We start from the raw sequence: 14,677 nt of genomic DNA, 5'->3' as shown, positions 1-14,677 counted from the left end.
GTATCTTGAATGAGATGAGCTATTGGTCACGTGACCTGTTTAACATTCCAGGCTTTGAAGTGTATGACTGATGAAATGATGTTCCATGCCACATCACTTCTTTTGTGCATCATTACTGTAAATTTCAAGGTAATCTACAAAATATCCCATACCCTGCATTAAAGAACTTACCATCTGCAATTGCTGACATTTTGTTCTTAGCTTTATTCTCTTTTCACTCTATGTTCTTCCTTATTTGCCACCAGCTTCCACTCCTGTATACATGCTAATGACTCTGTGTCTATGTCTCTGATGCACTGTCTCTCCTGAGTACCAGACTAAATTTCTAGTCCTCTCTTCAACAGAGTTATTTATATATTGTATAGACTATTCAATCTCAACAAGTCAAAAACATTTCAATCTTAGTTAACAGCACATTTCTGGTTCAAATGAATGAGACTTTGCTATATTGACAAATAATATACCTAGTCTAAAATGGACAGAATAGGATACAATACTCTATGCATAGTAGGAGCCTCATTTTGTAAGAAAGAGAAACACAGCAGTATGAAATACATCAAAATTTTCACAGTGGTTTTCTCTGAGTGGTCAGATGACCTCTAATTGAAACTTGATTAGTCTAACTTTTACTTTTATTGAGCTGAACTTTAGAGACCTGAAATAATTCTTACCTACAATGGAGAGAATGACAACCACAAAATCAAAAATATTCCAGCCTATGGTAAAATAATAATGGCGGAGGGAGACGAGCTTCAGCACACATTCTCCAGTGAACAGCACAATGAACACCAGGTTGATACGTGACAAAATGTTAGTCACATATTCACTCTGATCGTCAGTTTCCACCATCATTGTGACCATGTTGAGACAGATGAGAATCATGATGCTTATGTCAAAAACTTGTCTGGTTACGAAGTCAAAGACCATTCCTTGAAATTTGTTCTGTAGAGAATCAGAAATGATTTTAGCAACAGAGGAGTTTTCCTGTACACATTAGTTTCTACATAAGTACTTTCTGCACTAACTGACTGTCTAGTATTATACCTAGGAACCACTGGCCCTGAATTTTGTAAAAGATGGTTTATAGCACATTGTTTTTTAATTTAGTTACCTAAATTGCTATTTACCAAAATGTATTCCACAGAATAACAATCCCTTGTCAAAAGGGGATTTCTGATAAGAAACACTGCATACTATACACTTCTCTGAGAGGCACAAAATGCGTATTGATGTATTAAAATTATGAGACGTTAAGAAACCTGCTTAATTTTGTTATACCAGAATTTCCCATGATCAGTTGGACCATGAAGCAGTTTCAAAATATAGTATCTATTAACATTCCACTTGCCTTATTCTCAAAGAATTGTTAGAGGGAACTTGTCATTTTCATGACACACCTATAACATTATGCATTTAAAGTCCACGTGTGGCAATACTGATGCTCTTCCACCAAACAGTCTTTGCTGACATTGTCACACACAGAATGCTGAGTCTACACAGGGATAATCAGGCCAGAATGACATTCCTTATGGTTTGATGTCACAAATTCATGTCTCTTGTCACTGATCCATAGATCTGCTCCCTGGTTCTGCCACTGTCATTCACTACAGGCTATTGTCTGGCCCATTTTCCTAGGCCACTGAGGAACTTCGAGGACATCGTCTATCTTACATTTTTCCTACACATAGTTGACTCATTTTTACTTCCAGTGTTAAGGCTTAACAGAGGACAGTATATGTTTTTCATCATTCTCAAGAAGGCACGTTTTGGCTAGCACAATATGAATATGAATGTTCACTAGCATTTTATTCCCTAAAGCACCCCAGGAGTTGTTTTAACCTCACAGATCATCATCATAAAAATCAGTACAATGTGGGATAAGGCTCCTCCATTTCACGGCAGTTGTTTCATTGGTTCATCATGGAAACATGACATTTGGTTATTTATCATCATGAATTGTACTTATTGACTCTGACTTCTGTAGACATTAGTAATTTCTAACTTTATAGCCTTATATATGAATATTAGATACTAGAGTCTTTCCTTCTCCAAAACACCTGGTACCTCTAATGAAAAATAAAATGGAAGTAAGGTGTTATTTCACTCAACAATTCATCAACTTGTTAATCTATCAGAAAACTGCATGTTTTTTAACCCCATCCAAGATTACTCTTCTCTCTAACATTACTTGGCAATTATTCTTGAGTTATATGATCAAATTCCTTGTACATATCACACTGCCTATGTGTCCTTTGCCATTTTGTTTGGATTCTAGTTGTGTAATTCTAAATGCCTTGAAGATAAGGGTGCATTTTCTGTTTCTTCTTTTTCCTTTTGGTCTCTCCCTTTAAAAAATCATTTTTACCATTACCATAAAAGGTATGAATTAATGATGCTCTAAAAGTGGGAGAAATCTTTGCTGCTGGAAATGTTAGCTTCTATCTCTTCTGTGAGAAAACCCATGAAAGTTTTTGTTTTTGTATTTTTTTCCCCCATATCATTTGGTATTTCTTACCCTTGGTCGAGGTATAGGCTTTTGAGGCTTTTTTGATCCTAATTTTTTCATTGCATTATAGTATTTCTTCTGTTCTTCTGTCATAAAGATGTCTTGACCTCCAAAGTATAGAAAAGAAAAATCAAAACTGGTTAAAACTGTGTCCCTCTGTACATAGTTTTTTAATGTTAAACTTAAAATAGGAAAGGGGCAATTAAAAAAGGAAATGCAAAATTCAACCAATTAGCATAATTATGCCTGGGATTTTAAATTTGAAAAATTAAAATTAGTTTTTAGATACTATAGTCTTATTTATTTCTCACAATCATACAAAATTGACTTTATTATTTTCACTATTATTTTATGGAGGAAAAATTCCCAGAATCTGAGAGGTTAAGTATTTTACCCAAGACCGTAAACTCAGGAAGTAGTACAATTTGGTTCACTGAGACACTAAATACGTGGTTCCGTTCACTACACACACTGCCTTTCAGAAGTTAAAGACAATGATTTTCTTATTCATATGTAGCAAAGTGTTAGAGTAGGTATATTGCATGATGGTTTAGAGTTACTCATAAAAAGCCACTTTCACTCTGCCAAGAATTGGAGCAAAAGGATAGAAAGGAAACTGGCCAAATCGGTAGATGACTTAGGGGAAAAGTCAGAGGTCATATGTATGGCAGGTATGTGATATGATAGGCCAGTAGGTACAGAGGATTAGAGCTCAGGCTAATAAGTGAAACGAAATAGCTTGATAATGATAACAGAGTAATATCAGTAATAATAAAGGGGGCTAAGGGACAGAAATGTTCCATAAGTGAAAGAGTCTCATACAATGAAAGCACTCATATAATAAGAAAACAGACTGAGCAAGTGAGGTGAAGGATCAGTACACAAAGGAAGAAAAATAAATGGCAAAAAAAAGGCCTCGAAAACATATTCAAACCTACTAGTCATAAAAGACATGAAAATTAAAATTAAATACAATTTTTACTTTTCAAATATCAAGTACCAAAAAACAGAGAGAATGTCTGATGCCAGTGAAACAGCAGTGACCTGAGCACATCCATACGCTATTATTGGGAGTATGAGTGGGCATGTTATCTGGGGAAAGCAAAACACTTTACTCTGGGAATTTATCTTAAAGAAATCATTAAAGGCTCAAATTTTTTTGGCACAAAGACTTTTGACCAGGCACTATTTAAATTATTAAAGATTAGAAACAACCTAAATCATTAATCTATTGGAAAATGGTTAAGAAAATTATGATAATATATATATGAAGACTTAACAAAATGGGGAAATACTTATGTTAAGTCAAAAAAATTTTATAATTATAGATCAAATAATTTCAGTAACAAGGATATGTGTAGAAAAAGTCTGAACAGAAAAACATAAAATGTGAATAGTGGTTACTCCTGAGTAATGATATTTCTTCACTTTCTGTGTTTTTGATAACATGCATATATAACTGGGATGATAAAATGGGCTTCATAAGTGATAATAATTAATAAAGAACTGTTCAATTCAAGGCTGGAACTGATAGTTTGTAATTAACATCAGGGAGAATGAAGTGGGAATACATAAAATGAGCCAAAAAAGAATTTTAAAATGTGAAAAGAAACACTAGAAGAAGCTTACCTCTCATGCCTAATTTACTGCAAAGATTTTAAACGTTTTTGCTGGAAAATATATTTCAAGGAGGGAAGTTGTAAAGATAAAACAACAGGTTGACTCTGGGAAACAGGTATATGCCTGGGTTCTCTTCTAGTTCTTTTTTTAATTATTTTTCAAAAGAGAAAATGTGGTACCTGAGTATTTTTTCTTTAAAGAGGAGAGAGATTTTGTGAACCTATGCACAGGAGAATGGAATACAGTCATTCTTGGCTTTTTATACCATGAAAGATATGGGCAGTGAATGGCAGAGGGGGAGGATGCAAAAATAGATTTTAATATATAATCCCATTTGGTTTCTGAGTTAAAGTACTCATTTGGTGTTGAAAACCCTTCAAATAATTTATTATCTCAGTGGGAGAGAAAATATTAGAAATACTTATCTTCTTCTTTTGCTGGTTGAAATTATCTATGATGACACCAATAAACAGGTTCAAGGTGAAGAAGGACCCAAAGATGATGAAAATAACAAAGTAAAGATACATGTATAGACTTTCCTCATACTTAGGCTGGAGTTCCACCTACAAAAGGAGAATATTTTGTAAGATATTACAATACATTTGATGCTGGTAGTCACTGGTGTTTTTCATGAGAATAGGAAAGAAAATTTCTAGTAACACTTAAGCAGTACTTTTCTTTATTTCCTCTAAATCAGCTACCTCTAAAAAAAAAATCTCTGAAATTAGCCTTTAGGATAATTTTTTATGTGAAAAACAGAGTGTTCTCATGTGAAAAATACAGTATGATGATTTTGAAATGTATTTTTTTCTAACTATAAATACAACTAATATCTTGCCATTTGGACAGTAGTGTACTAAATTTGGGGATTTTTTAAGGTATTGTATTTTAATAATTTTAAAATTAATAGTGAAAAAAATTTTACATCAGTAAATATGCATAGACTATGTTTAGAAATAATCATTCCTGATGCATGAATTTATTTAGCAAACAAGAATTGAGTTACTTATTTCGATGTTTGGCATCCTGCCTATAACATTATAACATTCATTGAATTTTTCAGATTGAGTAGACATAACTGGACATGCCATCTGCTAAATCCTCAACTGATAATTTAATCTCTAGATTGTACTCATAATAAATAAGCATTTGAGCTTTTACTTAGCACTTAGTAAAGAGGTAAAGGAGTCACTATAGATAGTGCCCTAATAGATTCATGTCCTCCTAAAGATAACAGAGTTAAAAACCAACCAAACACACAACACAAAAATAATAAGTAACAAAGTGAAATAACTCATCTCTGGAGGATATCAGGAAAGTACTCAACACAAAACTAAAGCCACTTATGGGAAATGCACATCAAGAAAGATAAAAGTGTGCTTATCAGATCAGTTTAAAGATTACAGGGGCAAAGTTCATTCTTCATGATTATAGAAGATGGGACTTCAGAATGGAAAGATAAAGAGAAAATACTAAATTTTACAAATTTTGAAGAGCAGAGTTGGAATGGGCATGGATTTCAATTCTCTTCTTGAAGCCTGAAAAAGACTATTATAGGAGAAATCAAAAAAGTAGGTCTTAGGTGATAGAAACTTAAAGGAAACTGTTGATCACAGAAATGATAACAGTATCTGTAAAGGTTCCAGTAAATTTATGGATGCTATAATCATATAAAAGAATGGATTTTAAAGTGACTATTACAGAAATCTAAGGCTACCTAGGCAACATCCCTAACTTGTCTAATATGGAGGGTAAACTACTGATAGTAACCATGTATTTCTTCATATTTGCTCCAGCATGCCAAACTTATTATTGATTATATAATTGGTAGATAAAAAGGAAACAAAATAGAAAAATAGTTAATAGACGGATATTTGTTAGTTATGAAATATACTCATGTGTTACTTTAGCTTGACTTCCATTTTGATATATCTTACTAAGATCTTTCTGATAAATACTACTATACTTGAGTATTAACTTGAGTCATACTTTTCCCTTTTTAAAAATTCATTGTAGAATCATTCCATTTAGCTGCTATGCTCTGTTAATTTTAGTGCCTAATCAATATTGTGAAAAGACTTAGGATGTAAAGAATACTTACATTTCTGGAATCAACTGCTGCATACATTATATTCATCCATCCCTTAAATGTGGCCTATTAAAAAGGACATGCATGTTTTACTTTGGAGTAAAAATAATTCAGACCTGATGTTTAATAAATATTCTTCCTGATATATTTCTTTAAAAGGAACATTTTTAAAAGACATCTCAAAACAAATTTTACATGGATTTTGGACCAACAATATCTCAGTAAGTCTCTTCATTTCTAGACCATATAATAAACAGAATGGTCATTTGATATATCTTCCTGCTTGATAACCAACTCACAAATACTTCTCAGTTCTTTAGAGTTAATGGAACCATGCAATATAAAGTCCTATCAAGATTTGGTGGAATACTTTTAGAAAGCTTTACAAATGCCAACACATTTGTCAATGTTTGTAGCAGCAAAACAACTACAACTTAGACCTGACGATCATCCACTAAACTCTATCTACAAGGTGATCAAAGCGACTGAAATTTTATGATTTCTCTTGATTGTAACTCTCTAAGGATCATACAGGTATACAAAAAGTCAGTTGCAACTAACATTTTAAGAATTTTAAAGCATAACATCTAGAAATAATGCTATATTCCACTTTCCTCTCTGTAATTTTTTAAAAATAATACTCCTTGTTTTTTTTTTTTTTCTGTTCATTTGTTTTGTTTTGTTTTTTGGGGGTTTTTTTGGCCATGCCTTGTGGCATGTGGGATCTTAGTTCCCCAACCAGGGACTGAACCCTCGCCACCTGCGTTGGAAGCGTGGAGTCTTAACCACTGGACCGCCAGGGAGTCCCTCTTCTCTGTAATTTTTGATGAGAGTGAGTTAATTTGGGTAAGAAAAGTGAAAAAGAGTACACTTGGTATTCCAAGTGTCATAACTTACAGTAATTTGTTACTTGCCCTAGGACATGAATTTTGAGCCCTATGGGCCTGAGAGGATTATTCCTTAGTGAGCAAGTCTAGCAAAAAGCTTTCAGCATCTGTATCTCAACACATCTTTGTTTTTATAACACTAACACTTGTGAAGTGGTAGATGTCATGGGAAGAAAGCCAAGTAAGGGTGCTTGTGATGGCAGTGAAGAGAAAGTAAAGATTCTTAGCTAGAAAATAGAACTTATTTGTCTATCAAAGAGGGAAATGTTGAATGTGTCAATGGCTGAGGTCAATGATAGAACAAGTTCCTCACACACTAGGTACAGGAACAGAAAAAAGTGATTCAAGGAACCATTTCAATGAATTGCTAATCAACAGAGAGATGATTCTGTATAAAGCCAAGTATAAATCAGTACTTCAGTAGCAGAGTTTATTTAATGGCTTCATACAGGATCTTTACCCCTTGTTTAGCATTTTAAGGGATTGCTTGAAATTTTCCATTTTTCTTTCTCAATTTTATGGAGGAAGTGATATAAATTAGTGATATTTATAAGTGTGGTTATTAGTTAAGCGTTAGGATAAGGGCCCAAGGAAATATCATCATGTGTCTACTATAATATTTAAAGAAATCATACTTGCCAGATTATAAAAATCTCTATTTTAATTGCATAAGCATTCAGAGTAAGTCAGAAACATCTACAAGAGAAATAAGAATTTCTAACAAGAAGGTGGAAAGAACTTGTAAAAGAATCACAGTACTGACACCTCTGAAAGAGATGCAGAAGGATTTTGACCAGTCCAGGTTTGTTTGCTTGCTTAATCTCCTGGCTGAACAATTGAAAACACAACCCTGGTGAAACAAAATAGATTTCTTCCCTAAAGATTCTGCAGAACCACAGGAAAGAACTTATGCAGTTTTTTTTTTTTAAGATGAGTTTTCAGTGGCCAAAATAGAAATTTTTTTTTTACAATGTTTTTCAAACGATCTAGACTCTGTTTTTACCCACTGCTCTCTTGTGATGCAGCTGCAGTCAGAAGCAGCATCAAATGAAAATGTTTAAGAGGCCACCATCTTTTACATTTTTATAAATTGTGAACTATTTTTCAGTCTTAAAGACCCAGTAGTGAAAACATCAATATTTAGAGAAAAAAAAAAAGACTTAAGTAATTGTACTGAAGGCCATTTGGGGTGAGACAACAGCTGCTTGTGTTCGATTTCTGTGTCTGAGTGTTACCTGGCATTATTTCATTTCGCTCTGAGGATCTAAACCTAAAACCTAAATATCATTCCCCAATCTTCAATCCAAATGATACAACTCAGTAGCAGTTAATTTAATTCCCACCAATTTGTTACAATCCAATCAGGTGTGTTAAGGGTGTATGTTTGGGGGGAGGGGGTGATCTATCAGTGAAACAAGCTTTCCAATTGCAATAGGAAAAATAATAGCAAATTTATTGATTTATTAATCAACTTGTTCACATGGGACGAGAGAGTAATATGAGAAGAAAGAAAAGACCTTTGGAATGAACTAAAATACCTGGCCACTATCAACTATGTCTGCACTGTTTAAATATACTGACATTTCCACCCATCTGGGCTCATGAACTTGTACTAATAAATCAAAATTAGAAAAAAGGAAATATGTTATAAACTTTCTTCTTAGTAACTAAATAATAGCTGTATGTCATTACTTTGTTATTATTCCAAACAATAAACACATTTCAGAGAAAAGAGTGTTCACTTACAACTTGAAGCAAAGAGAGATACCCAAATCCTACATTATCAAAGTTTACTTTCACATTTTTCCATCGGGCAGTCTCATTTCTTTCTATTAGTATTAGGCAATCAGAATGATTATTCACTTCGCTGATGTCAAACATGTCACCAGTTGTGGTGTTAACACAGTGGTAGAATTTGCCAGCAAACAAATTTACGCCCATGATGCTGAAAATTAGCCAGAATATAAGACAAACCAGAAGCACATTCATGATGGATGGAATTGCTCCTAAAAGGGCATTCACAACCACCTAATACACAAATGGAAAAAAAGAAAAGTCAGAATTCTTGTTGGTTAAAAGAAAAGACATTCCCTTAGTAATCTTTAGTCATTCTTTTTTTTTTTTTTTTTACTATCAAAATTATTCTAAGATATTTAAAAGCAAAGTAAAAATGTCTTAAAACGAAATGCATTCTTTCATAAGCAATACATTTAGGGAAATGAATTTAGATAATATATCAAAGATAAAAAAATTTTTAAAAAGAGAGGAGAAAGTACTGAAAGTTTAAAGGGAAAACAAAATCAGAGGAATTTGCTGTCAGATGAAGTCAGAAAATTTTTTATTAGAAAAAGTAAGAATTCCTAACAGAAAATTAACTCATTAAAAAAGGCAATATATTAAAGAATGAAACTAAAATGTTGGGACAAGAGTTGATTTGACTGATATATTTTAGTAAACTAAAAATTCAGATGTATAAATATAAAAAATTATTAAATACCTAATATAATTTTGTCCTTAATTATTCATGCATTGCTATGACTAATAATAATTTTTGCATAAGAAGCAAGACAATTTAGCATTATGTATTTCATTAGATCATCACATCGTTTATTTCAAGCTCCAGTCATATCAGTTGTTTCATTTACTGAGTTTAATTTGATAAACTTATTTTAAATGAAACATAGTAGAAATCAGTTTCTTAGGAAAATAAGAAAAGGAGGGATGCCATTTTGGGGATGATAGCTCCTAAATCTGATGTGATTATATCAAGTTCTGTGCTAAATAATTATCTACTTTTTTTTTTTAATGGAACCATTTTTGCCCCTCTTATCTTTATTCCTGGACCACAAATTAAAACTCTGAGTTTTTATATTTAGCAACACTGGAGGGAGAACTGTCCTTGCTTCCTTCTCTACAGTTCCCATTGGAGATGCACATGAGTAGCTAAGAGAGAGATAAAGACAGGCCCTAAAATGTTCCTAAGTGGCAGATGATGCCTCAGACTTGAACATTCATAGCTAAGTTGAATTCTACCTTTGTACCTCTATGATTCTTGTCAATCTGAAAGTGGGCCAAAGGAAATAATAAAACCATTAATGACAAAGAGGGGAATGAGAATGAAAAAATGAAGTCAGTTGAATTATCTAGGCAGATCCAGATGATGTGAGCTATGCAGCCTACCAAGCTGACACATGGCACCTCACCTTTATCTCATGTGGCCGTCTGCATTAATACAACTGAATGAATAAGTCTTTATTTTATACTTCATTTTAAATGTGTGGATACACTTAGATTTCTTTGGATTCAAGATATGAAAGCTGAAATCAAGTTATTATTTATTTCCCTCCTTTTCCAAACATTTTGCCTACCATCCAGATTAAAAAGCTGTTTCTACTGTGTATACACAAAGCACATGGTAAAATGCGTTTATTTGTTTGTTTTTTTACCTACAACACTCAATTTAGCCCATGAGCAGAACACTGGCTACCTACGCCTATTTCTTGAATTCTTTTCACATCAATCTGTAGGTCTCACACTTTTTTCCTCAAAGCCTTTCTCACCTCTATCACTTCTCCATTTTCATGATCGCCACCCTAGTTCTGACATCTGTTAGTACATACTTGTACCATTTTCAGAGTCTTCCAATTTCCTCCTTCCTTTAATTCGTATAAGATGAATTAATCTCCAACTCTCATTTAAAATTATTCAATGGATTCCCACTGATTATCAAACATTTCCCTTACCTTGATGTTCAAACCACTCCTCAATCTACATTTCTAGTTTTAACTTCCCTAGCCACCTAGCCTTCATGCCAATCCAACTAATGTAATTACCATGTGCTAATAACATTACCAGAGAATTGAGATGCCCTTTCCTTTGAAATTCCTTGTCCAATACCTCCCCTTCTGAAACACTCTCTCTTCTCACAAGCTGTAGTTCAAGCAGCACTTCTGTCATGGAGCCTCACTTCACCTCTCAGTTTAGCCTCCAAAATAGAGATGAGTGTTTCCTCTTTTGAATTCAAAAATCAGAATTCCAGCACTGGACAGGACTATAGAGGTACTTTACTACTGCATTCCCATTTGGCAAATGAGAAAAATGAGCTAAGCTAGGTTAAGTTCAGAACGTAGACTAGAAATGGCATCTCGTGTTCCTTCTACTCGACCTCACTAATTTTCCTTAGAGTCACTCGTACTTATCCGGTACCCAGATTGCTCTGTATTAGAGTTAATGAATGGCATTCCCGTAATCTTGACAGATGGTAGCCTTTTTATTTTTTTTTAATTAAAGATGAAAAAATATATTTGTGAATTCTCCAAGCCTTTGAGTGCCTTGAATACAGGAATATAGCAGGTGCTTTGAATACAGGACTACAAAAATGGTGATTGAATGAATGAATGAAGTAAAGGTTAGCTTAGCATTTATTGATCAAAACATAATTTTTAAATGCTATTTCTGGATATGGGATGAGAATAAAGAGCTGAACACAAAATAATTTGGGGTTAGCTAATAAGTCTGAGGGGTTTCTTTTGAAACTGGGGATTGGATTTGCACTAAAATTAACTCTATGTAATTCATGATATAAGCAGCAGTGCCTTTCAAGATACATTTACAATGTTGGCATACATTTGGCCCAGAGAAAACGTTTATTTTTATGAAGGTAAAAGGATTTACTATACAAAGGTCCATTCATATTTAAAATCTCATTAAATTAGGCAATAAAGGATGAGAGAAACGATTGTCTTTTCCCATGAGCCCCAAGCCCTTCCTTGGTTCAGCACAGAGCGAGGGGTATTAACTCCTTTCTGGCTCTAGGGAACTGCAGTAATTGGTTCCCAGGTTGTGAAGGCACTAGACAGAACTGGACTAAACAAGTTGGAAAGAACAAATTGAGGTTTCAGGCTGCATAAAAGGAAGTTCTAAGAAAGGAACTATCTTAATGAATTAATACTAGAGGTTGCTTCTCACAAATGTTTTGCAAAACGTCATCAAAATAGAATTTCTGTATTCTAGCACACAACTCACTCTTACAGAAACTCTTTCTGTCTCTGGTTCATTATCTGCTTCTTAAGTAAATCAACATGAAATGAGGGATTGACAATTAAATATGCAAATTAATGTTGGGAATTTTGATACATGCAGAAATGTCCTCTTGTCTGAATGAATTGTCTTTGAACTTCAAATCAATACTACTCATGGATTGCAATGTTTCTTTAATCAAAATACTGAAAAACTATGTGAATAAAAATCAAAAGTAGGCAAAGTAGAAATCACACATTTTAAAGTATGAAGAAGAGTAATAGAATCTTTTTAAAATCTAATGTCTGCATTTGTGTTGTGGGATTTAATTACGGTAATTATTTTTGAAAGATATGATACATTAATTATCCAAACAAAAATTCCAACTTTTTCTCTCCCTCAAAAATAAAAACTGTCCTCCTTGCACATGATTCCCAAACTTTAAGAATAAACAAAATGTAGATTCATTTTTATTTATGTTTTCACTATGATATCTTCTAAGATACTAAGAGGTTAGTTGGGAGTGATGTAGTCTACAAAGTAAGTTTATACATTAAATTCTATCTTAATACACATAATAAGATGTTTTATTTCTAGGTGGGTGTTCTAGTCTGTATAATTCAAATAAGTGGATCCTTTCATATTTACTTTTCTTTATTTAAAACACAGATCACATATGCTCACTCAACTCTATCTTAATATATTTTTGCTTTGTTATATTTGAAGAATAACCCCTATAAACTTACACTTAATAAAACATGAGAATGATCACACAATCAATACCAGTTTTATGAAACCTGGAATACTGCACCCTAGCATCTGCTCACACATGCCAACAAGGCAAGGAAGCCACTGCTGGTATCTTGATGTCAATTTTCAGGCCCCAGACCAAAGTAGAAAATAGCAAGTGTTCTTTTAAATGCCTCAAACAGCATCATCATCTTGATAAGTTAAAAACTTCACGCAACCATTCTAAACCAGGGTCCCCCACCCTCACCAATCAGATAACCTCCCCATAAATGGATAACTCAGTATACACACATCTAAATCATATTGAGTGAAACTTAATAAAGATATCAGCAGTTGAGGTTCAAATCCACAGAGTGTAAATTCACAAAAGGTATTTTTCTCAAAAGAAAATTTAAGACAATTGAAAATAGGGGATTAGAATGTAAATACTGTATTTTCCTTACTGTGGTGTGATAGTACCCTTCCCAAGCCCTCCCTCATCCCACTAACACAAAGTCACAGTGAAAGGATGAAAGGAAGCAAAAGGGGTAATACAGTACCCATAATAAAGGGCTGAGGGGCGGAACCAGCGCTCCACCCCATCCAAGTTGGAGCAAGATTATCCTATATAAAATAGAAATATATAGTTTGTTATTAGTTAGAAATCTGATATGACAGAACATTTGGCGTTACTTTTTGTATATGATGCTCTCTGTCTGTTTACCTATCAATCAAGGCTTGAGTTCTTTTGAAAAAGAAGGTATTTAAGATTTCCTAGACAAGGAAATTAAAAATACAAAATTTATTTTACTTAAGTTATCCATGACATCAATTCACTCAGTTCAGTTTTACAAGTTGAAAATTTGGACTGGAAATTTGAAATACAATAAATGTTTCAAAGCTGTCAGCCAGAAATGTGCATAAAACATGCAAAACATAAAGGGCAAAGTGATGATAATTTATTTCTTACTTTCTAACTTCTTATCAAGCACTGTACAACATGCTTTATTTGGTAATGTTGCACTAAAGCACATGCTTTGAAAAAGTGACAAAACAAAAATAAAATGAGCCTGATTTACGCTTTGACATAGCTATTGTGATTTTATGCTGCTAAGGAAGAGAATAAAATGAGAGTTTCTGAATATATTCAAAGCTAACTTCCCAAATATAATCATCATTATTATTTCCATCCTCACCATCATCCATGATTATATTGTTTACAAAGTCAAAAATTCCAAATACCAGAAACAAAGAAACAAAAATAGAATCAGTAATCAGGTTATTTTGTCTCTACAATGCCAAATACATGTTGAAATCACCAGCCGTTTTAGGGTTGTATATATGCTGTCATTAAGAGGCAAGGACCATATTCATAGATCTGACAATTTAAACGATTAGTTCATCTCCTATCAGCATCTATAAGGATTTTGATTTTAAAACTCCAAGTTTCAAAAATTAGTCTCTCCTTATAATATAAAAAGCATTATTGATCAAAATTATAGATAAGGTTATTTCTGTAAAAATTAAAGGCCCACAGGGTCAATATTATTATGGAAATAAGGTGTTAAATATGAAAATATCTGGCCATTTGACTCATGGATTTAATAAACTTCCAAAAGGTCAAATTTGAAATAATTACAATAGCTTCAAATGTTTAGCATTGTTCAGATTTCAGAAAACTTTTCGAATGTATTACTTTGATTCAGCAGAATCAATCAAATGTTTTCCAAAAAAATCAAAAAATGTTTAAGTAGAATGTATAAAAATTATATTTTTCTCCAGAACTGAAACTACCAGTCTAAAACAAAAGTGACATTTTTATTGGAA

At 33.1% G+C, this 14,677-nt stretch overlaps 1 protein-coding gene across 2 annotated transcripts in view; it reads right to left on the bottom strand.

The window, feature by feature from the left end:
• LOC309630242 (sodium channel protein type 1 subunit alpha) overlaps nucleotides 1-14,677 on the bottom strand; it is a gene marked incomplete at its 5' end in the record, with an annotated part of 70,116 nt that overhangs the window by 4,781 nt on the left and 50,658 nt on the right. The window contains 5 exons of one of the 2 annotated variants that reach the window (XM_082395216.1): nucleotides 672-942; nucleotides 2,516-2,620; nucleotides 4,552-4,689; nucleotides 6,228-6,281; nucleotides 8,849-9,130. In XM_082395216.1, the coding sequence (XP_082251342.1) occupies nucleotides 672-942; nucleotides 2,516-2,620; nucleotides 4,552-4,689; nucleotides 6,228-6,281; nucleotides 8,849-9,130 (850 nt within the window). The remainder of the gene's footprint in view (nucleotides 1-671; nucleotides 943-2,515; nucleotides 2,621-4,551; nucleotides 4,690-6,227; nucleotides 6,282-8,848; nucleotides 9,131-14,677) is intronic. The other variant, XM_082395217.1, reaches the window with a different exon arrangement.

This window comes from Balaenoptera borealis (assembly GCF_965194805.1).
Source record: "Balaenoptera borealis genome assembly, chromosome: 6".
Lineage (NCBI taxonomy): Eukaryota > Metazoa > Chordata > Mammalia > Artiodactyla > Balaenopteridae > Balaenoptera > Balaenoptera borealis.
The sequence above is the reverse complement of the archived record's forward strand: the minus strand, read 5'-3'. Positions and strand labels throughout refer to the sequence as shown.